Source organism: Anomaloglossus baeobatrachus, chromosome 12 (genome assembly GCF_048569485.1).
Source record: "Anomaloglossus baeobatrachus isolate aAnoBae1 chromosome 12, aAnoBae1.hap1, whole genome shotgun sequence".
NCBI classification, from domain to species: domain Eukaryota; kingdom Metazoa; phylum Chordata; class Amphibia; order Anura; family Aromobatidae; genus Anomaloglossus; species Anomaloglossus baeobatrachus.
In genome coordinates, this window is record NC_134364.1 from 4,692,938 (window position 1) to 4,716,620 (window position 23,683).

General features: G+C 50.7%; 1 protein-coding gene across 1 annotated transcript in view; it reads right to left on the reverse strand.

The window, feature by feature from the left end:
- The window catches only part of CEP128 (centrosomal protein 128), a 231,396-nt gene that overhangs the window by 55,664 nt on the left and 152,049 nt on the right, over nucleotides 1-23,683 (reverse strand). The window contains exons 20-21 of the mRNA XM_075330946.1: nucleotides 13,892-13,941; nucleotides 10,077-10,100 (exon numbers count right to left, since the gene is read on the reverse strand). Coding sequence (XP_075187061.1) covers nucleotides 10,077-10,100; nucleotides 13,892-13,941 — 74 coding nt within the window. The remainder of the gene's footprint in view (nucleotides 1-10,076; nucleotides 10,101-13,891; nucleotides 13,942-23,683) is intronic.

A 23,683-nucleotide genomic window follows, 5' to 3' on the forward strand; every position in this document is an offset into this window, starting at 1 on the left:
CCAGAACTGTCGCATCTAATGTATGCGGCAATTCTGGGCGGCTGCTGGGCTCCCCATAACGTGGAGCTCCCCATCCTGAGAATACTAGCCTTCAGCCGTATGGCTTTATCTGGCTGGTTTTAAAATTGGGGGGGACCGCACGCCGTTTTTTTAATTATTTATTTCACTACACAGTATAGTCCCGCCCCCCGGCGGCTGTGATTGGGTGCAGTGAGACACCTGTCACTCAGCGTGGGGGCGTGTCTCACTGCAACCAATCATAGGCGCCGGTGGGCGTGTGTGAATGCCGCGCAGCGCCGCTCCGGGGATCGGTGAGTATATGAGAGAGGGCTGCTCAATTCAGTTACTCAGGAGTTTAGTGATCACCGGTGAGTCCTTCACGAGAGACCGCTAATCAGGACGCGACACAGACAGAGCCGCAGCATGACAATGAAGTCGGGTGAAGTTAACCCGAGTTCATTCTGATCGTGCGGCTCTGTGTCTGCTGTCATCTGCCATTTAGCTCTGCTACATGGCTGTCTGTGTCTGCTGTTAGCGGCCATGTAGCAGAGCTGAATGGCAGATGACATAGTAAAAACGCATCCCTACACATTACACACGCTTGGCAAGTCAATAAATAAAAAAATAAAAAAAAGGGTGCCCAATGCATACGTCACAGAACACATGATCTATAGGATCGCACACAAAATTGATCAATTTAACATAGACTACTAACGCACGTGTGCCAGCAAATGAACGACCTACGTGCGATCTCATTAAATCGCATATGCGACCTGGGCGTGTCACATCGCATACGAGATTGCACACCTAATTGTAAGGTGTAAAGCTGGCTTTAGGTATACTAATAGATCACAGCCTGAACATGAGTCTACAGTGTGATGCAGCAGCAAAAAAGGCAAACCCCATTCTAGGATGTATTAACGGAAGCATACAGTCTAGATCACGTGATGTCATTATCACCCTTTACTCCTCTTTGGTCAGACCTCATCTGGAATGTTGTGTCCAGTTCTGGGCACCACATTTTAAAAAAGACATCAACAAACTGAAGCAAGTTCAGAGAAGAGTGACCAGAATGGTGACTGGTCTGCCAACCATGTCCTATGAGGAACGGTTACAGGATTTAGGATTGTTTAGCTTGCAAAAGAGAAGACTGAGAGGAGACTTAATAGCGGTCTACAAATATCTTATAGGCTGTCACACTGTAGAGGGATCAGTTTTATTCTCATTTTCACAAGGAAAGACTAGAAGCAATGGGATGAAACTGATTGGAGGAGACACAGATTAGATATTAGAAAAAACTGTGACAGTGAGAGTGATCAACGAGTGGAACAGGCGGCCACGAGAGGTGGCGAGTTCTCCTGCAATGGAAGTCTTTATAAAGAGGTTGGACGGACATCTGTCTGGGATGATTTAGAAGAATCCTGCTTTGAGCAGGGGGTTGGACCAGATGACCCCGGAGGTCCATTCCAACTCTAATATTCTATAATTCTATAAGTAACATTGTAAAGACAACCCCAAGGTATGATTGACAGTGTTTGTGTGTCCAGAATTAGTTCACACTTTGTGTGCACGTTTGGGCTCAGGCAGTGTCCATGCACATGTGCAGATACGCAGGCTGGGCTCAGGCAGTGTCCGGGCACATGTGCAGATACGCAGGCAGGGCTCAGGCAGTGTCCATGCGCATGTGCAGATACGCAGGCTGGGCTCAGGCAGGGTCCGTGCACATATGCAAATACCAGGCTGGACTCAGGCAGTGTCAGGGCACATGTGCAGATATGCAGGCTGGGCTCAGGCAGTTTCCATGCGCATGTGCAGATACGCAGGCTGGGCTCAGGCAGGGTCCATGCGCCTGTGCAGATATGCAGGCTGGGCTCAGGCAGTGTCCATGCGCCTGTGCAGATATGCAGGCTGGGCTCAGGCAGGGTCCGTGCACATGTGCAGATATGCAGGCTGGGCTCAGGCAGGGTCCGTGCACATGTGCAGATACGCAGGCTGGGCTCAGGCAGGGTCCGTGCACATGTGCAGATACGCAGGCTGGGCTCAGGCAGGGTCCGTGCACATGTGCAGATACGCAGGCTGGGCTCAGGCAGGGTCCGTGCACATGTGCAGATACACAGGCTGGGCTCAGGCAGGGTCCGTGCACATGTGCATATACGCAGGCTGCGCTCAGGCAGGGTCCGTGCATATACGCAGGCTGCGCTCAGGCAGTGTCCGTGCACATGTGCAGATACGCAGGCTGCGCTCAGGCAGGGTCCGTGCACATGTGCAGATACGCAGGCTGGGCTCAAGCAGTGTCCGTGCACATGTGCAGATACGCAGGCTAAGCTCAGGCAGGGTCCACAGGCTGGGCTCAGGCAGTGTCCGTGCACATGTACAGGTTGGACTCTGGCTGTGCTTTCTCTGGGCCAGCCATTGCTGGAAAACCAGCCAGGAGTGCATTAAAAACTGGGCAACTTTTCCAGTAGTCACAATTGATGAATCAGCTGAAAACATCTGGAAACCGAAAACTCACATTGCCAAATATAAAAAAAAACCCAATTTAAGTCAAAAAGGAAAAACAACAAAAACTAGAAAAACAAACAAACAAATGCAATAGTAAAAAAAAAAAGCACCTAGAGCAGAATAAGCACTGCAGCCCCCCCAGATGTAGCTCTAGGGGCTGCACCGAAAACCGCAACTAGTGACTTGTGACCGGGCATTAGTCAGGACATTATCATGGAGATCCGCAGCAGAGGAGAAGGACGGTCCAGCCCCGATGGACGCTGCGCTCTGCTCGTCTCCAGCGTATGACGGCCATGTGTCACCTCCACTGCTGGAGAAATCCAACCAACTACAACAGGAACAAGTGCATTGTGACAATATTAACAAATCACATTTCTATGGAGATTAGATCACACGGCTGCGGATCTGGCACGGTACAACATTACTGTGCCACTAAGTAATCACAGTAATTGTCAATGAGTCACAGTAACTGGCAGAGATGGTGCTGGGAACCTCAGGACGGCAACACCTCACCTATTATCTGTCCCATCAACAGCGATGGTTCAGTCTTTATAAGAAATTAGCCACAATTTACTGTTGATGAATTACAGAAAGAAACATTAGAGAGGAAGAAGATCCAGATTGCAGATCTCCGAATACACAGAGATACATAAGACCCTGTCTGCAGCCACCACTAGGGGGAGCTCCCTGTATACAGAGATACATGATAAGATCCTGTCTGCAGTCACCACTAGGGGGAGCTCCCTGTATACAGAGATACATGATAATATCCTGTCTGCAGCCACCACTAGGGGGAGCTCCCTGTATACAGAGATACATGATAAGATCCTGTCTGCAGTCACCACTAGGGGGAGCTCCCTGTATACAGAGATACATGATAAGATCCTGTCTGCAGCCACCACTAGGGGGAGCTCCCTGTATACAGAGATACATGATAAGATCCTGTCTGTAGCCACCACTAGGGGGAGCTCCCTGTATACAGAGATACATGATAAGATCCTGTCTGCAGCCACCACTAGGGGGAGCTCCCTGTATACAGAGATACATGATAAGATCCTGTCTGCAGCCACCACTAGGGGGAGCTCCCTGTATACAGAGATACATGATAAGATCCTGCCTGCAGCCACCACTAGGGGGAGCTCCCTGTATACAGAGATACATGATAAGATTCTGTCTGCAGCCACCACTAGGGGGAGCTCCCTGTATACAGAGATACATGATAAGATCCTGTCTGCAGCCACCACTAGGGGGAGCTCCCTGTATACAGAGATGCATGGTAAGAACCTGTCTGCAGTCACCACTAGGGGGAGCTCCCTGTATACAGAGATACATGATAAGATCCTGTCTGCAGCCACCACTAGGGGGAGCTCCCTGTATACAGAGATACATGGTAAGAACCTGTCTGCAGTCACCACTAGGGGGAGCTCCCTGTATACAGAGATACATGATAAGATCCTGTCTGCAGCCACCACTAGGGGGAGCTCCCTGTATACAGAGATACATGATAAGATCCTGTCTGCAGCCACCACTAGGGGGAGCTCCCTGTATACAGAGATACATGATAAGATCCTGTCTGCAGCCACCACTAGGGGGAGCTCCCTGTATACAGAGATACATGATAAGATCCTGTCTGCAGCCACCACTAGGGGGAGCTCCCTGTATACAGAGATACATGATAAGATCCTGTCTGCAGACACCACTAGAGGGAGCTCCCTGTATACAGAGATACATGATAAGATCCTTTGTGCAGTCACCACTAGGAGGAGCTCCCTGTATACAGAGATACATGATAAAATCCTTTGTGCAGCCACCACTAGGGGGAGCTCCCTGTATACAGAGATACATGATAAGATCCTGTCTGCAGCCACCACTAGGGGGAGCTCCCTGTATACAGAGATACATGATAAGATCCTGTCTCCAGTCACCACTAGGGGGAGCTCCCTGTATACAGAGATACATGATACAATCCTTTGTGCAGCCACCACTAGGGGGAGCTCCCTGTATACAGAGATACATGATAAGATCCTGTCTGCAGCCACCACTAGGGGGAGCTCCCTGTATACAGAGATACATGATAAGATCCTGTCTCCAGTCACCACTAGGGGGAGCTCCCTGTATACAGAGATACATGATAAGATCCTGTCTGCAGCCACCACTAGGGGGAGTTCCCTGTATACAGAGATACATGATAAGATCCTGTCTGCAGTGACCACTAGAGGGAGCTCCCTGTATACAGAGATACATGATAACATCCTGTCTTCAGCCACCACTAGGGGGAGCTCCATATATACAGAGATACATGATAAGATCCTGTCTGCAGCCACCACTAGGGGGAGCTCCCTGTATACAGAGATACATGATAAGATCCTGTCTTCAGCCACCACTAGGGGGAGCTCCCTGTATACAGAGATACATGATAAGATCCTGTCTGCAGCCACCACTAGGGGGAGCTCCCTGTATACAGAGATACATGATAAGATCCTGTCTGCAGCCACCACTAGGAGGAGCTCCCTGTATACAGAGATACATGATAAGATCCTGTCTGCAGCCACCACTAGGGGGAGCTCCCTGTATACAGAGATACATGATAATATCCTGTCTGCAGCCACCACTAGAGGGAGATCCCTGTATACAGAGATACATGATAAGATCCTGTCTGTAGCCACCACTAGGGGGAGCTCCCTGTATACAGAGATACATGATAAGACCCTGTCTGCAGTCACCACTAGGGGGAGCTCCCTGTATACAGAGATACATGATAAGATGCTGTCTGCAGCCACCACTAGGGGGAGCCCCCTGTATACAGAGATACATGATAAGATGCTGTCTGCAGCCACCACTAGGGAGAGCTCCCTGTATACAGAGATACATGATAATCTATCTGCAGCCTCCACTAGGGGGAGCTCCCTGTATACAGAGATACATGATAAGCTCCTGTCTGCAGCCACCACTAGGGGGAGCTCCCTGTATACAGAGATACATGATAAGATCCTGTCTGCAGCCACCACTAGGGAGAGCTCCCTGTATACAGAGATACATGATAATCTATCTGCAGTCACCACTAGGGGGAGCTCCCTGTATACAGAATAATATTTATTTAAAGGGAACCTGTCAGGTAATTTATGTTCTGACCTAGTAGCAGTGTGATGTGTGCCCTAGTAACCCCTTCCTACCCATTCCTGTGTTGTAATTGTGTAATATGAATGTATAAAAATGTTTTATTACCTACGTGTGCCCTATGTAAATGAGCAGGGACTGTAGTCCCATGGGCGTTGCATCGGTCTCTCTGCTTCAGACGCGCTCTGTGCATGACCAGAACCGCAGGAGTCTTCTGAGCATGTGCAGAGCGCGTCTGAAGATGAGAAGCAAGCACCCTGATAACTGTGGGAATGGTAAGTGCGCATGCGCGGGATCTCAAGATCTCAAGGAACGGCGGAACGTCGCTCATGTAACTCCATGGTATCACGCCCACAGGGTGATACGATGCTAAGGTGGCTAGAGGCACTGCTCATTTACATAGGGTATACGTAAATAATAAAACATATCTTTATACATTCACATTACACACTTTAACCACACAGGGATGGGTAGGAAGGGGTTACTAGGCCACACATCACCCGCTACTAGGATAGAACACAAATTACCTGACAGGTTCCCTTTAAGGTAATAATAACATGGAGGTATTTTCAGCTCTGACTCATTATATATATATATATATATGTCTATAATTAATGATGAGCGAGCACTAAATGGCTCGGGTGCTCTTTACTCGAGAGGAGGAGGTCGGAGGCTGTGACGGCCCAACTCAAGTAACGAGTGGAATGGAGTCAATTATTGGCTGTCCTGCCCTCCGCACATATTATCTAATATATAAAGGTGTGTGTGTGTGTGTCCATGTGTGTCCGTGTGTGTGTGTGTCCGTGTGTGTGTGTGTGTGTGTGTGTGTGTGTGTGTGTGTGTGTGTGTGTGTGTGTGTGTGTGTGTGTGTGTGTGTGTGTGTGTGTGTGTCCAGGATTGGCATCTGCACCGTCGCAGCTACAGCCACAAAATTTTGCACACTCACACCTCTGGACCCCGAGAGCTTCATAGGCTATGTTTTGAGGGGAAATTTTAACCCCGCGCTTTAGTTATTCACCAAAAAACCTGCCTCCATTAAAGCGAATGGAGCTGGGAGCCACAATGCAGCCAGAATTTCAGAAGAATGCGCAGCCACGCCCTTATATGGAATGTTGGCGTGTCACAATGCAGCCAGGGTAAGAGACAGACATAGACAGGGTAAGAGACAGACATAGACAGGGTAAGAGACAGACATAGACAGGGTAAGAGACAGACATAGACAGGGTAAGAGACAGACATAGACAGGGTAAGAGACAGACATAGACAGGGTAAGAGACAGACATAGACAGGGTAAGAGACAGACATAGACAGGGTAAGAGACAGACATAGACAGGGTAAGAGACAGACACAAAGAGACAGACACAAAGAGACAGACACAAAGAGGGAAAGTGACAGAGAGGGAAAGTGACAGAGAGGGAAAGTGACAGAGAGGGAAAGTGACAGAGAGGGAAAGTGACAGAGAGGGAAAGTGACAGAGAGGGAAAGTGACAGAGAGGGAAAGTGACAGAGAGGGAAAGTGACAGAGAGGGAAAGTGACAGAGAGGGAAAGTGACAGAGAGGGAAAGTGACAGACAGGGAAAGTGACAGACAGGGAAAGTGACAGACAGGGAAAGAGACAGACAGGGAAAGAGACAGACAGGGAAAGAGACAGACAGGGAAAGAGACAGACAGGGAAAGAGACAGACAGGGAAAGAGACAGACAGGGAAAGAGACAGACAGGGAAAGAGACAGAGACAGTCAGACAGACAGGGAAAGAGACAGACAGACAAAGAGAGAGAGACAGAGATATATACAGAGGGGGAGACAGACAGAGAATGGGAGAGAAACAGAGAGATAGTTACTATCCCGGGCAGCGCCGAGTGCTATGTTGTGAGGCAAAATTTAACCCCGCGCGTTCCAATTTACCAATCAATTTTGCCCCTATCTACATAATGGGGAAAAAGTGAAACGAAAAGTGATGAGGGCAAATTGACAGCTCCAGATGTGAACAAGGGGGACTTAAAGAATGAGAGCGATGGCGCCAAAGAGTATATACCGTACAGTTGCTAAGGTGGGGCCCGACATGGGATACTCACCACACTCGGGGATATGAACACACACACAAAATGCGCCACACACAACCACGTGCTTGAACATATATACCACCCTCAGCACACATTTCACCAGACACACACCAACCTCGCCACATAATCGCTCTAAACACACACAAGTCTGGTACATATACCACCCTCAGCACACATCTCACCACACATACACCAACCTCACCACATAATCGCCCTAAACACACACAAGTCTGGTACATATACCACCCTCAGCACACATCTCACCACACACACACCAACCTCACCACATAATCGCCCTAAACACACACAAGTCTGGTGCATATACCACCCTCAGCACACATCTCACCACACATACACCAACCTCGCCACATAATCACCCTAAACACACACAAGTCTGGTACATATACCACCCTCAGCACACATCTCACCACACATACACCAACCTCACCACATAATCACCCTAAACACACACAAGTCTGGTACATATACCACCCTCAGCACACATCTCACCACACATACACCAACCTCGCCACATAATCGCTCTAAACACACACAAGTCTGGTACATATACCGCCCTCAGCACACATCTCACCACACACACACCAACCTCACCACATAATCTCTCTAAACACACACAAGTCTGGTACATATACCACCCTCAGCACACACATCTCACGACACATACACCAACCTCGCCACATAATCACCCTAAACATACACAGGTCTGGTACATATACCACCCTCAGCACACATCTCACCACACACACACACCAACCTCACCACATAATCACCCTAAACACACACAAGTCTGGTACATATACCACCCTCAGCACACATCTCACCACACATACACCAACCTCACCACATAATCACCCTAAACATACACAGGTCTGGTACATATACCACCCTCAGCACACATCTCACCACACATACACCAACCTCACCACATAATCACCCTAAACATACACAGGTCTGGTACATATACCACCCTCAGCACACATCTCACCACACATACACCAACCTCACCACATAATCACCCTAAATACACACACAAGTCTGGTACATATACCACCCTCAGCACACATCTCACCACACATACACCAACCTCACCACATAATCACCCTAAACACACACAAGTCTGGTATTATCCTTCAAAAATAGAAATCTGATTAATAAGCAGCCAAACTGCAAGAACAACAAATGTACCACATAGGAAATACGGCAGCTGTCAGTCACATGACCTGTCTATATGTGTATGTGTGAGCTAATATATGCTGTCAGGGGGAGGGCTTTCTGTTGCCTGGAGATTTATCAGGCTGCCAATAGCAACCAATCACAGCTTAGCTTCTATTTTGCTACAGTTAATTAATCTGAGCTCTCATTGGTTAATATAGGCAACAATAATTTCTATCTATTTTTGTGTTGTTTGTGTGCAGAATACATTTTTGTTAATACATTCTATTTTAAGTCCGTGTGATGTTGCCGTAGCGATAATGTTCGCTACGACAGCGATCACCAAATGTTGCACGAACGACGGGGGCGGGAGCTATTGCGCTCGACATCACTAGCAATATCGCAGCGTGTAAAGCACCCTTAACTCTTCATAAGCTAGAATGCGTGCATGCTCGCTCACCATTATCTAAAAAAAACGCAAAAAATGATAGAATTAGCAACAGATTGTTTCTCCTTGTTGTTGTACGGTAACACGTAGAGACCACAATGTAACTGTATGTGGGTAACAAAGTGGGGAGCCGTCTGCAGATACGTACGGCCAGACTCCAGTGTAATGGCCAAAGTACAACTGGAGCGTGTAAGGAGCCCGACAGCAGGAAAGCACCAAAAAAAATCACACCACAAACACCCCAAAAAATCACACCACAAACACCCCGAAAAATCACACCACAAACACCCCAAAAAATCACAGCACAAACACCCAAAAAAATCACACCACAGACACCCCAAAAAAATCACACCACAGACACCCCAAAAAAAATCACACCACAGACACCCCGAAAAATCACAACACAAACACCCCAAAAAAATCACATCACAAACACCCCAAAAAAAATCACACTACAAACACCCCCAAAAAAAATCACACTACAAACACCCCGAAAAAGCACACCACAGACTGGGGGGCTTCACCCTACCAGCTAAACCACACAGACATGGAGCACTGCCCCCACTCAGAGACAATCCCCCATTACTTGGGGGACAGCGGACCCCACATATAATCTCCAGACAATCCCCCATCACTCGGGGGGCAGTGGACCCCACATATACTCTCCATGTTGAGCCTCACAGACCCCATTACTCGGGGCACTCGCTTGTCCACGCTCCCCTATGGCTATATAAGACGTTCTCTGCAGAAGACATATGAGATAAAGAACTCACCCGCTCCAGATCCACGACCCGATCCTGGGGGGAAAAACAGAAATGTCACCAGCCCACCCGATACATCAATCACATGACTGCTGCCATTATAAGGTGTTACAGGGTCCCCTGCCCCCGCGGGCACAGCCATCATGACTCCTATTGAGGTCTGCGGGGAGCAGTGCGATGTTCTGCAGTGACATGGTCTGTGACCTCGGGGAAGCAGGAGACCTGGGCCGTGTTCACACATTGTGCCCAAGGTGCTCGTCTACAAAATTGAATCAAAATGGCTTCAGTGTCACAGTAAAAATGCATCGTTTTGGCCTCAATAGCTTCATAAAGACGCAGCGTGTGAAGCTGCCTGAAAAGCCGCACCGTGTGAACGCAGCCCAGGTCGAACCACCGAACAAGGCCAACAGAGGCCAGCCGTGAGGAGATCATTAGGGGGTGTTCACACAGGGCGGGATTGATGTGTTTTAGCAGGGTTTTTGCCTTGGTTTTATGCAAATCCATGCTCATAAAATGCTGCCTTCACAGTCCAAGCAATGCCTATGAGGTTCCTGAAATCTCTTCTACACACAAAATATCTGCTGTTTTCCTGACTGTTGTCACCCTCCTTGTTTTTTGGAGGCGATCATGTTCTATGGCGCTCGCTGTGAGCTTCAGATGTAGCAGAGCTGGAATCATTGTGGGACCTCGCATGGATTATGTCGGACCTGCAGGGTTGTTGGGGGGGGGGGGGGGGAGTGGTGAAATAGGGTGTATATTTGTGATGTATTTAAAAAAAAAGAAAAGGATTTTTTTCTGATGTTTGAGTTTGTTTGTTTACTTTCACTTAAACATTTTCACTTAAACATCGACGCCTCCAATTACTGATCTAGGGCTTAGTGGCAGCTGTGAGCTGCAATTAAACCCTTATTAGCTCAGCTGCCACCGCACCAGGGCAATCAGGAAGAGCCGAGTAAAGTGCTGGGATTGTCACATCTAAAGGATGTGACAATTCTGGGTGCCTGCAGGCTGCTAGTATGGGTCTCCCCAGCCTGAGAATACCAGCCCCCAGTTGTAGGGCTTGATCTTGGCTGGGTATTAAAATTGGGGGGGACCAGACGTTGGCTTGTAAAGTTATTTATTTAAATAGTTTGTACAAAAAAAAAAACAAAAACACATGCTCTTATTTTGATACACAGACAAGATAAGCACACGGCTGGGGGCTTCACACTGTAGCCATAGGCTTTACCTGTGCTGGGTAACATAATATGGGGGAACCCTATGCCAATTTTTAAGCCCAGATAGAAGCATTTAAGTTAGGATCACGGTATATTGAGATCACCTTGCCGTTGGTTAACAGGTCACATCCATTGGCCAATACAAAAGCCAAGGATCTCTTTTTTTCTAAAATATTCCTCAAGCAGTTGTGCAATACCAGAGTTCCCTTATTCATTGTTAGCATTATACAGTGCAGCTGTATGTATTTTGTAGTTATAATGTGTTTTCAGCTGGCAGCTGTTCACACCTGTTGGATGTGCGGGTCAGTCTTTTTGATATATTTGTGATTGGAAGCCGTTAGACATGCTATCACTGAGGGTGGGGGCACGTCTGACTGCAGCCAATCACAGATGCCGGTGGGCAGGGAAACCGTGAATATGTATGAGGCTAAAGAGCGGACTCGGAAGTAGCAGGAGGGGTCGTGGGAGCAGGTACAGCTGCGCCGGAGATTGGGAAGTATAAAATGCTTGATAAATTTATTTTTCTTGATTTTTAGTTTTTATTATGCTTTTTTTTTTTTTTATTACCCGAGTGCCAGATCCAAATCAATCCCCGGCCCACCACTCGGGTACTCTTGAATCTCTCCGGGTCTGGACTTAGACGAGCTTTGCATACTACGATATCGCAGGTGCGATGTCGGTGGGGTCAAATCGAAAGTGACGCACATCCGGCGTCGCTCCCGACATAGTAGTGTGTAAAGCCTTTTACATACGATTAACGAGCGCAAAAGCGTTGTTATCGTATGACCGGTGTAGGGTCCACCATTTCCATAATGCCGCTACTGCGACGGTACGATGTTGTTCCTCGTTCCTGCGGCAGGACACATCGCTGTGTGAGAAGCCGCAGGAGCGAGGAACATCTCCTTACCTGCGTCCTGCGTCTCACGCCGGCTATGCGGAAGGAAGGAGGTGGGCGGGATGTTTACGTTCCACTCATCGCCGCCCCTCCGCTTCTATTGGCCGCCTGCCGTGTGATGTTGCTGTGACGCCGCATGACCCGCCCCCTTAGTAAGGAGGCGGGTCGCCGGCCAGAGCGACGTCGCAGGACAGGTGAGTACATGTGAAGCTGCCGTAGCGATAATGTTCGCTACGGCAGCTATCACAAGATATCGCACCTGCTACGGGGGCGGGGACTATCGCTGCAGCGTCGGTAACACATTGTTACCGATGTCACAGTGTGCAAAGCCAGTCTTAGTCCAGCCATCACTAGTGCAAAAAAACAAGAAGAAAAAAAAAACACTGAAAAAAGGACAAAAAAAAAACCGCACCAAAGGCATGGCCAAAAACCATAAACAAAAAAGCAGAAAACCAGCAGGAGATTTCCTGCACAAGATAAGGTTTGGATGCAGAAGAAAGAAAAAAAAAACAGCAAAAACACCCTGTGTGAACACAGCCTTATGGTTTAGATTGCTGTAAAAGAAGTTTCTAAGGGGCACTTTGCACACTGCGATATCGCAGGTGCGATGTCGGTGGGGTCAAATTGAAAATGACGCACTTCCGGCATCGCATGCGACATCGCAGTGTGTAAAGGCTGGATGATACGATTAACAAGCGCAAAAGCGTCGTAATCGTATCATCAGTGCAGCGTCGGCGTAATCCATGATTACGCTGACGCGACGCTCCGATGTTGTTCCTCGCTCCTGCGGCATCACACATCGCTGTGTGTGAAGTCGCAGGAGCGAGGAACGTCTCCTACCGGCCTCACTGCGGCTTCCGTAGGATATGCGGAAGGAAGGAGGTGGGCAGGATGTTTACATCCTGCTCATCTCCGCCCCTCCGCTCTGATTGGCTGCCTGCCGTGTGACGTCGCAGTGACGCCGCACGACCCGCCCCCTTAACAAGGAGGCGGGTCGCCGGCCACAGGGACGTCGCACGGCAGGTGAGTGTGTGTGTGAAGCTGGCGTAGCGATAACTTTCGCTACGCCAGCTATCACCACATATCGCTGCTGCGACGGGGGCGGGCACTATCACACTCGGCATCGCAGCATCGGGCTGCGATGTCGTAGTGTGCAAAGCCCGCCTTACAGTTCTGCAGCAATTCCTCAGCAAGCAGAGATCTTGAAATGGTGTCCGTGATTGTAAACTTCACAATTACAAAAAAAGAAATAGCCGTTCTGACTGACGGAGGAAACTTTCTCCTAACGTCTATGGTCATTGTGGATCATTGAAACAAGCAGATCCTCCACATAAAAGCCAGACGTGTGAGATGTGTGCCGCAATTCATAACTGGAGGAAATACAGAGGGGAGCGGAGCGTCCTCAATACAAAATGCTACAAATGGAGATGAAACGCTTCCTCCCAGCGATCTTCAGACAAACGTATAATAGAGCGACTGTGAGAGACGTCGTCCTCATCTCCGCCACCGAGCTGTAATGGCTCCAATAATTACACTCAAATTGCAGAACATTGAGAAGTATTCAGATGTTCCACAGTCATACAGAGCTCGTTATCCTCCGAGCCTTTACACAGAGGTCAGAGCAACCCAGAAAATACAGCCGGGAGCACGCTGATCCCAGAACACAGCCGCTGCATTATCCACACACGGAGGAAGAGCCCGGAGGCGTCACTCACCTGCAGCAGCCACATCTCCTCATCTTGTCTGCGCGTCTTGTCCAGGAGCTCTGCAAATCACAAGACAGCAAAGGTCAGCGCATGTAATGACTGACAGTCCTCTCCTCATCTACATGGCTCACACTGCTAACGCTCCCTGTCATTTATAATGCGCTCTGGAGGCGGAGGATCAGGGGAATCATTGTCCCGCCCATAGATCCTAACAGCTCATTTACATATACAAAAAAAACTGTACAGACAGCTCAGGAGGGACAATCCCGCCGCCCGTACAGACAGCTCAGGAGGGACGATCCTGCCGCCCGTACAGACAGCTCAGGAGGGACAATCCCACCGCCCATACAGAGGGCTCAGGAGGGACGATCCCACCGCCCGTACAGACGGCTCAGGAGGGACGATCCCACCGCCCATACAGACGGCTCAGGAGGGACGATCCCGCCGCCCGTACAGACGGCTCAGGAGGGACGATCCCGCCGCCCGTACAGACGGCTCAGGAGGGACGATCCCGTCGCCCGTACAGACGGCTCAGGAGGGACGATCCTGCTCCTCATACAGAGGGCTCAGGAGACACGATCCCGCCGCCCATACAGACAGGTCAGGAGGGGCGATCCTGCTCCTCATACAGGAGGGCTCAGGAGGGATGATCCTGCTCCTCATACAGAGGGCTCAGGAGGGACGATCCTGCTTCTCATACAGATGGCTCAGGAGGGACGATCCTGCTCCTCGTACAGACGTCTCAGGAGGGACGATCCTGCCACCCGTAGAGACAGCTCAGGAGGGACAATCCTGCTCCTCATACAGACGGCTCAGGAGGGATGATCCCGCCGCCCGTACAGACGGCTCAGGAGGGACGATCCCGCCGCCCGTACAGACGGCTCAGGAGGGGCGATCCTGCTCCTCGTACAGACGGCTCAGGAGGGGCGATCCTGCTCCTCGTACAGACGGCTCAGGAGGGGCGATCCTGCTCCTCGTACAGACGGCTCAGGAGAGACAATCCTGCTCCTCGTACAGACGGCTCAGGAGGGACGATCCTGCTCCTCGTACAGACGGCTCAGGAGAGACGATCCTGCTCCTCATACAGACGGCTCAGGAGGGGCAATCCCGCTCCTCGTACAGACGGCTCAGGAGGGACGATCCTGCTCCTCGTACAGACGGCTCAGGAGGGACGATCCTGCCACCCGTACAGACGGCTCAGGAGGGACGATCCCGCCGCCCGTACAGACGGCTCAGGAGGGGCGATCCTGCTCCTCGTACAGACGGCTCAGGAGGGGCGATCCTGCTCCTCGTACAGACGGCTCAGGAGGGGCGATCCTGCTCCTCGTACAGACGGCTCAGGAGGGACGATCCTTCCGCCCGTATAGACGGCTCAGGAGGGACGATCCTGCCGCCCGTATAGACTCAGGAGGGACGATCCTGCCACCCGTACAGACGGCTCAGGAGGGACGATCCTGCAGCCTGTACAGACAGCTCAGGAGGGACGATCCTGCCGCCCGTATAGACGGCTCAGGAGGGACGATCCTGCCGCCCGTATAGACTCAGGAGGGACGATCCTGCCGCCCGTACAGACGGCTCAGGAGGGACGATCCTGCCGCCCGTACAGACGACTCAGGAGGGACGATCCTGCCGCCCGTACAGAGGGCTCAGGAGGGACGATCCTGCCGCCCGTATAGACTCAGGAGGGACGATCCTGCCACCCGTACAGACGGCTCAGGAGGGACGATCCTGCAGCCTGTACAGACAGCTCAGGAGGGACGATCCTGCCGCCCGTATAGACGGCTCAGGAGGGACGATCCTGCCGCCCGTATAGACTCAGGAGGGACGATCCTGCCACCCGTACAGACGGCTCAGGAGGGACGATCCTGCAGCCTGTACAGACAGCTCAGGAGGGACGATCCTGCCGCCCGTATAGACTCAGGAGGGACGATCCTGCCACCCGTACAGACGGCTCAGGAGGGACGATCCTGCAGCCTGTACAGACAGCTCAGGAGGGACGATCCTGCCGCCCGTATAGACGGCTCAGGAGGGACGATCCTGCCGCCCGTATAGACTCAGGAGGGACGATCCTGCCGCCCGTACAGACGGCTCAGGAGGGACGATCCTGCCGCCCGTACAGACGGCTCAGGAGGGACGATCCTGCCGCCCGTATAGACGGCTCAGGAGGGACGATCCTGCCGCCCGTATAGACTCAGGAGGGACGATCCCGCCGCCCGTACAGACGGATCAGGAGGGACGATCCCGCCGCCCGTACAGACGGCTCAGGAGGGACGATCCTGCTGCCTGTACTGACGTTGACATTCTCTTTAAAGGGTTTGTTCAGTTACTAACAAAAATATATAATTAAATGGTGGAGAATGTGATGAGGCAGACTAATGATGGCATCATACATGCGTCTGATGACTTCAGGCACCTGAGCAATGCAACTAATCACAGGCCTCACAGTTCATGAGACAAAATAACCAGCCGTCCAGTACAACCCACCAGCCTTAAGGCTGCTTTACACGCTGCAATGTATCTTACGATGTGTCGGCGGGGTCATTTCGTAAGTGACGCACATCCGGCACCGTAAGTTACATTGCAGTGTGTGACAGGTACGTGCGATTGAACGTTAAAACGTTCATCACACGCACGTCGTTCATATCTCATGAATTGAACGTCAGGTTGTTCATCGTACCTGGGGTAGCACACATCGCAGTGTGTGACACCCCGGGAGCGATGAACAGATCTTACCTGCGTCCAGCGGCTCCCGGCCAGCAATGCGGAAGGAAAGAGGTGGGCGGGATGTTTACGTCCCGCTCATCTCCGCCTCTCCGCTTCTATTGGCCGGCTGCCGCGTGACGCCGACTGTCCCTCCCACTTCAGGAAGTGGACGTTCGCCACCCACAGGCAGGTCGTATGGAAGGTAAGTACGTGTGACGGGGGTTAATCGTTTGTGCGGCACATTCAACAAATTGAACGTGCCGCACATACGATGGGGGCAGTTACGATCGCATACGATATCGTATGCAGAATCGTAACATGTAAAGCAGGCTTTAGCCATACAAATCATTGAATCGGATATGGTCAATCTTCCTGAAGGCATTTCTGTGTTCTACAACCCCTTTATTTTGCAACAATCTGCACATCAGATTTATATTTCTGGACACAGATGAAACAAAGCCGGAGTAATTCTAGACACATATAGACTATTATTACTGAAGAAGCTAGAAAGGTAACCGAGGCAGAAGAGACCCCCGCAGCCATGGTTAGCAGAAGAGACCCCCACAGCCATGATTAACAGAAGAGACCTTAAAGATCTTTGAACAAAGACAAGTGGCAAAAGCAAATGCTAACAAGCAGGACGCAGAAAACATCAGTAAAAGACTAAAGAGCCATTCGAGCAGACAAAGAACTTCATTACCAAAAGATATGTACAGAAATAGAAAACAAACATCTGTGGAAACTGTCGGACTACTGCGCTCAGACCTCGTGTCAGCAAAATACTCCTCAAGATCCTACAAAGATGGTTACAGCCTTACTGTGACAAGGAGCGGCCAGAGGAATGAGCAGGATTCAGAATAGGCCGAGAAGCAGGAGATGTAAACTGTGGACAAAAGATGTTTAATGGAAAAGACCAAAAAAGATAACAAGATCAATGTGTGCCTTATCGACTACAGCAAAGCCTTCCACTGTTGATCACCAGAAACTCTAGAATACCATGAAGGATCTGGGTGTGCTGAACCATCTCATCAGACTCATCGGGAACCTTTACATCCACCAAGAAGCAAAAGTCCGTACAGAGTACGGTGACCCGGCATGGTTCATAGAGCGAGGCATCAGACAAGGCGGCATCCGGCCACCATTTCTAGACAATTTATATGCAGAAGCTAGTTTTCGGAAGGCTGGACTTGCCGAAAAAAAAGAAAGAATCAAAAGTGCTGCACGAATCATCAACAATCTTAAATGCGTAGACAATAAATACAACATTGATAACAAGCAGAGATGGAATGAAGGACTTATTACAGAGGTCAATATGGAAAGATGAAACATGGGACTCCTTCTCAATACAAAGAAAACAGAGATATTGACAAATGCCAGGTAAGATTGGGAAAAGTGAGATGGACAGTGACAAATGAAGTTGTAAAGGACTTCAACCTACTCGGATCAATGATCACTCCAGATGCAACAATGACACCCGGAATCAATAGAAGAATAGCTATGAGAAAATCAACAATGTAGTCACTATAAAAGGTCCTCAAATCGAGGAACATTTCACTGGTGACAAAAACACGGCTCCTACATAGTCTGGTCTTTTCTGTAGGAACATATGGATATAAAACAAGGACGAAAAAGAAACTAGACAAAGAAGAATCAGCACCTTCAAAATGTGCTGGAGAAGGAGGATACCAATACCATGGATGGCAGGAAGAACAATCAAATCAATTCTGGGACAAATCAAGCCAGAGATGTCACTAGAAGCAAAGATCACCAAGCTACAACTTGCCTAGTTTGGACACATTATACGAAGAGAGCAATCACTGGAGAAGGACATCGTGATCAGAAGAAGAGAAGGAATAAGGCGAAGAGGAAGACCAGCAATCCGATGGCTTGATACAATCAAGATAACGGTGGAGAAGACCCTGATGGACTTATCTAGGCTGCGCAAGATCAATCTTCCTACAGAGTATTGATTCATCAAGTCGCCATGGCTTAAGATCGAGCTGAAAGCCGTTTAAAAAAAACAACTCCACCCTTACTGCAAGCGCTTTTGATGGGAGGTTTTTCGTCTACAGACTTGGAAAATTTGTTAAACCATTGTTAGAGTTACAAGACTTGCTTTTTGTGCCTAGCATCCAATGAACTTGAACATCAGTATAGTACAGAGCGTGGGGCAGGTGCAGATACATGTGAGGGGTCTCAAGGTGAGGAACAAATTGGAAGTGGGTTCAAAGGAACTCAAATATGTGAGGCCACTTTTTCAGCCATTAGGCTCTAAGCTCTTTCTTCTTCTCCGGGGATTGTGTTCCCATCATCTGAAAGCAGTTTGGGAGGACCACAGCTGCGTGCAGTGTGGCTCGGGAGGACCCGGGCTGCATGCAATTTTGCTCTAGAGGTCCAGGGCTCCCTGCAATGTGGATCAGGAGGACCACGACTATGTGCAATGTGGCTCAGGAGGACTACGGCTGCATGCAATGTGGCTCTGGAGGACCATGCCTGCATGCAATGTGACTCTGGAGGAGCACTTCTGCGTTTAATGTGGCTGGGGAGGACCATGGCTGCGTGAAATGTGGCTGGGGAGGACCAGGACTGCATGCAATGTGGCTGGGGAGGAACATAGCTCCATACAATGTGGCTCTGGAAGATCATGCCTGCGTGCAATGTGGCTGGGGAGGACCAGGACTGCATGCAATGTGGCTGGGGGAGACCAGGACTGCATGCAATGTGGCTGGGGAGGAGCATAGCTCCATACAATGTAGCTTTGGAGAAACATGGCTGCATGCAATGTGACTCTGGATGATCGCCTGCGTGCAATGTGGCTGGGGAGGACCAGGACTGCATGCAATGTGGCTGGGGAGGAACATAGCTCCATACAATGTGGCTCTGGATAATCATGCCTGCTTGCAATGTGGCTCTGGAGGACTACGATAGTGTGCAATGTGGCCTGGGAAGACTATGGCTGCATGCAATGTGGCTCTGGAGGACCATGGCTGCATGCAATGTGACTCTGGATGATCATGCCTGTGTGCAATGTGGCTGGGGAGGACCAGGACTGCATGCAATGTGGCTGGGGAGGAACATAGCTCCATACAATGTGGCTCTGGATGATCATGCCTGCTTGCAATGTGGCTCTGGAGGACTACGACAGTGTGCAATGTGGCTTGGGAGGACTATTGCTGCATGCAATGTGGCTCTGGAGGACCATGGCTGCATGCAATGTGACTCTGGATGATCATGCCTGCGTGCAATGTGGCTGGGAAGGACCAGGACTGCATGTAATGTGGCTGGGGAGGAACATAGCTCCATACAATGTAGCTTTGGAGAAACATGGCTGTGTGCAATGTGGCTCTGGATGATCATGCCTGCGTGCAATGTAGCTCTGGAGAAACATGGCTGTGTGCAGCGTTTCCTATTAACGTTCAGTAGGCTGCAGGCAACAAGGGTGACAGAACATCGAGGAGAAATAAAAGATTATTTTCCTCACAGACTTTAAACCACACAAGGCTCCATGTGTCCCATATAAACCCCCTCCTCCCCGCTGTGATTTCCCCGGTCAGACCTAATCTGTGTCCTGTTTCGGGAACGTTCTCGTTCCTATTTCTGCTGTTCATTGAGATTTATCTGCATTAAATTGGCTCCAGTAAAATTAGTTTTTGCAGCTTTTGCTGGGAGCGCAGGAAGCAGCGAGATATGGAATGGCTGTCAGGGAAATAATAAGTACACAAAATGCAAGGCTTGGCACAAGTGTCATAGCGAGATACAGAGCATCGGAAGAGACGGAGGCTGGCCTCACGCTTCAGCCTCACGGCCGGCGCAGTACAGGGGACTTCTGGCCGGCAATGGGGCAACTTCTAGGGAAGGTTCCTTGGGTTGTGGCTGATGCCAGGAAATCATTATTATTTATAGGAAGCTATGGGAATCCAAACTATACTGTACATAAAAAGCAGCGATGATCAGTACATGGCCACAACCGGAACGGCAGAACTAGAAGGTAGACTATGGTCCTGTAGCCATGAGCGTCTTCAAGGTGAATATCACTGATGCTATAAAACGAATGCTGCAGAGAAGATAAAGCCAGGAATCAATTCTGTAAGTGACGAGATTCTGCGTCTTCCCTGGAGGACGTGTCAGTATATGCTCGCATCTGATCCATCTCATGAACAAGGAATAAAATAGCATGGCCTCTCAGATATGGAGAGACGTGGCCTGAGGTCTACAGACTGACAGGGAAATCACAGGGAGGAAGGAGATGAGGAGTCATTGATGGGGGAGAACGTGGCCGGGCACAGGCTAATAACAGCGCGCCCTACTTATAGGTGGTCCTGGAATATCACCCATTACTTCAGCCGATGTGTCCATGTGAGGAGCCGGCAGCCATGACTCCAGCCGATGTGTCCATGTGAGGAGCCAGCAGCCATGACTCCAGCCGATGTGTCCATGTGAGGAGCCGGCAGCCATTACTCCAGCCGATGTGTCCATGTGAGGAGCCAGCAGCCATGACTCCAGCCGATGTGTCCATGTGAGGAGCCGGAAGCCATGACTCCAGCCGATGTGTCCATGTGAGGAGCCAGCAGCCATGACTCCAGCCGATGTGTCCATGTGAGGAGCCAGCAGCCATGACTCCAGCCGATGTGTCCATGTGAGGAGCCAGCAGCCATGACTCCAGCCGATGTGTCCATGTGAGGAGTCGGAAGCCATGACTCCAGCCGATGTGTCCATGTGAGGAGCCAGCAGCCATGACTCCAGCCGATGTGTCCAAGTGAGGAGCCGGCAGCCATTACTCCAGCCGATGTGTCCATGTGAGGAGCCAGCAGCCATTACTCCAGCCGATGTGTCCATGTGAGGAGCCAGGAGCCATTACTCCAGCCGATGTGTCCATATGAGGAGCCGGCAGCCATTACTCCAGCCGATGTGTTCATGTGAGGAGCCGGCAGCCATTACTCCAGCCGATGTGTCCATGTGAGGAGCCGGCAGCCATTACTCCAGCCAATGTGTTCATGTGAGGAGCCAGCAGCCATTACTCCAGCCGATGTGTCCATGTGAGGAGCCGACAGCCATTACTCCAGCCGATGTGTTCATGTGAGGAGCCGGCAGCCATGACTCCAGCCGATGTGTCCATAAGAGGAGCCGGCAGCCATGACTCCAGCCGATGTGTCCATGTGAGGAGCCGGCAGCCATGACTCCAGCCGATGTGTCCATGTGAGGAGCCAGCAGCCATTACTCCAGCCGATGTGTCCATGTGAGGAGCCAGCAGCCATTTCTCCAGCCGATGTGTCCATAAGAGGAGCCGGCAGCCATTACTCCAGCCGATGTGTCCATGTGAGGAGCCGGCAGCCATTACTCCAGCCGATGTGTCCATGTGAGGAGCCGGTAGCCATTACTCCAGCCGATGTGTCCATGTTAGGAGCCGGAAGCCATGACTCCAGCCGATGTGTCCATGTGAGGAGCCAGCAGCCATTACTCCAGCCGATGTGTCCATGTGAGCAGCCGGCAGCCATTACTCCAGCCGATGTGTCCATGTTAGGAGCCGGCAGCCATGACTCCTGAGCGCCGGCCGGGGCTGGAGATGCTTTCTCCGTCTGGGAATCTGGCTCCTTTTCCACATGTGACCAAGCTGTAATATTCTCACACAGCTCTGTGTTCCTTCTGGCAGCCGAGGGAATGTAAATCCTGTCTTTGCCGTTGAGGCCCCTTCAGATGGAGGAAGCGGGAACTTCAAGGGGAACGTTGAAAATCTTTTGGATTAACCGCGGGAAAGTTTATACAGGTGGTGAGAGAGTAGCAGGAAATTAAAGCAAAGCGCGGCTTCTGTTGGGTTTTGGCGTCGGTGCCAGCGCTCACCTCCCTGCACAGTCCCCCAAATTCACACTAAAAAGAAACCAAATGGTTGTATTGTCAGCACAATCTCTGCCCACTGAGGCCACTGGGATGGAATTAATGTGTTTGGGTTGGAAAGGTCAGTTTTTGTGGGGCCATTATTTATTGCCCCTACAACCATTAAATTGCCCTTTGTGCGCCATGATTTATTCCATGTGGGGCCGTGGCTGTGCGTCTCAATGGGCACGCCGTGTGCATGCCAAGTGAAGGGGCCATTATGACACTGGCAGCGGTGGAGGGTCTTGCCCACTGCCGTGTTCCCGGTGTCACAGTAACTGGAGATTTTCATTATTCGAGCTCGGTCACCCCATTGTTTGCCCTGAGTGCTCGACACGTCCTCCATGTGTTGTCTGAGCGTGTCAAGGACTCTACAATCTGTCCAATGCTGGGCGCCCGCTCCTACGTGTACAAGTCACTGTCAGGGCACAGAGGCCACAAACCCAAACTACAATGAACACTGCCAGGTCAATGCAGGACACGATCCCACCAACAACAGGAGGCCGGGCCGAGCGGAAGAAAAGCGAAGGAGACACTTACAGGGCTGTGCAGAAGTCATAGGCAGGGGAAGAAAAAATCTACACACATGAAAGGGTTAATAGGTTATCAATCAATATGCAAATCAACTAACGAGAGAGAAATATAAATCCCCTCAGTATTTCATCAGGCTCCGCAGCCGGATCATCACCTCCACCAGCCGCATACACGGAGGGTCCGCACCGGCCCCATACACGGAGGGTCCGCACCGGCCCCATACACGGAGGGTCCGCACCGGCCCCATACACGGAGGGTCCGCACCGGCCCCATACACGGAGGGTCCGCACCGGCCCCATACACGGAGGGTCCGCACCGGCCCCATACACGGAGGATCCGCACCGGCCCCATACACGGAGGATCCGGGGTCAGACCTCCAAGATGTCAGGAGCAACCTCCTACCGAGCTCCCAAATAACCTGTGTACAAAGGACAACAAGAAGTGATAGAGGCAACGGGAGGTCACCAGATACTGAAGATGGAGGCGACGGTCGGTCACTGAATACTGAGGACGGAGGAGACGGGTGGTCACTGGATACTGAGGACGGAGGAGACGGGCGGTCACTGAGTACTGAGGATGGAGGGGACTGGCGGTCACTGAATACTGAGGACGGAGGAGACGGGCGGTCACTGGATACTGAGGATGGAGGGGACTGGCGGTCACTAAATACTGAGGACGGAGGAGACGGGCGGT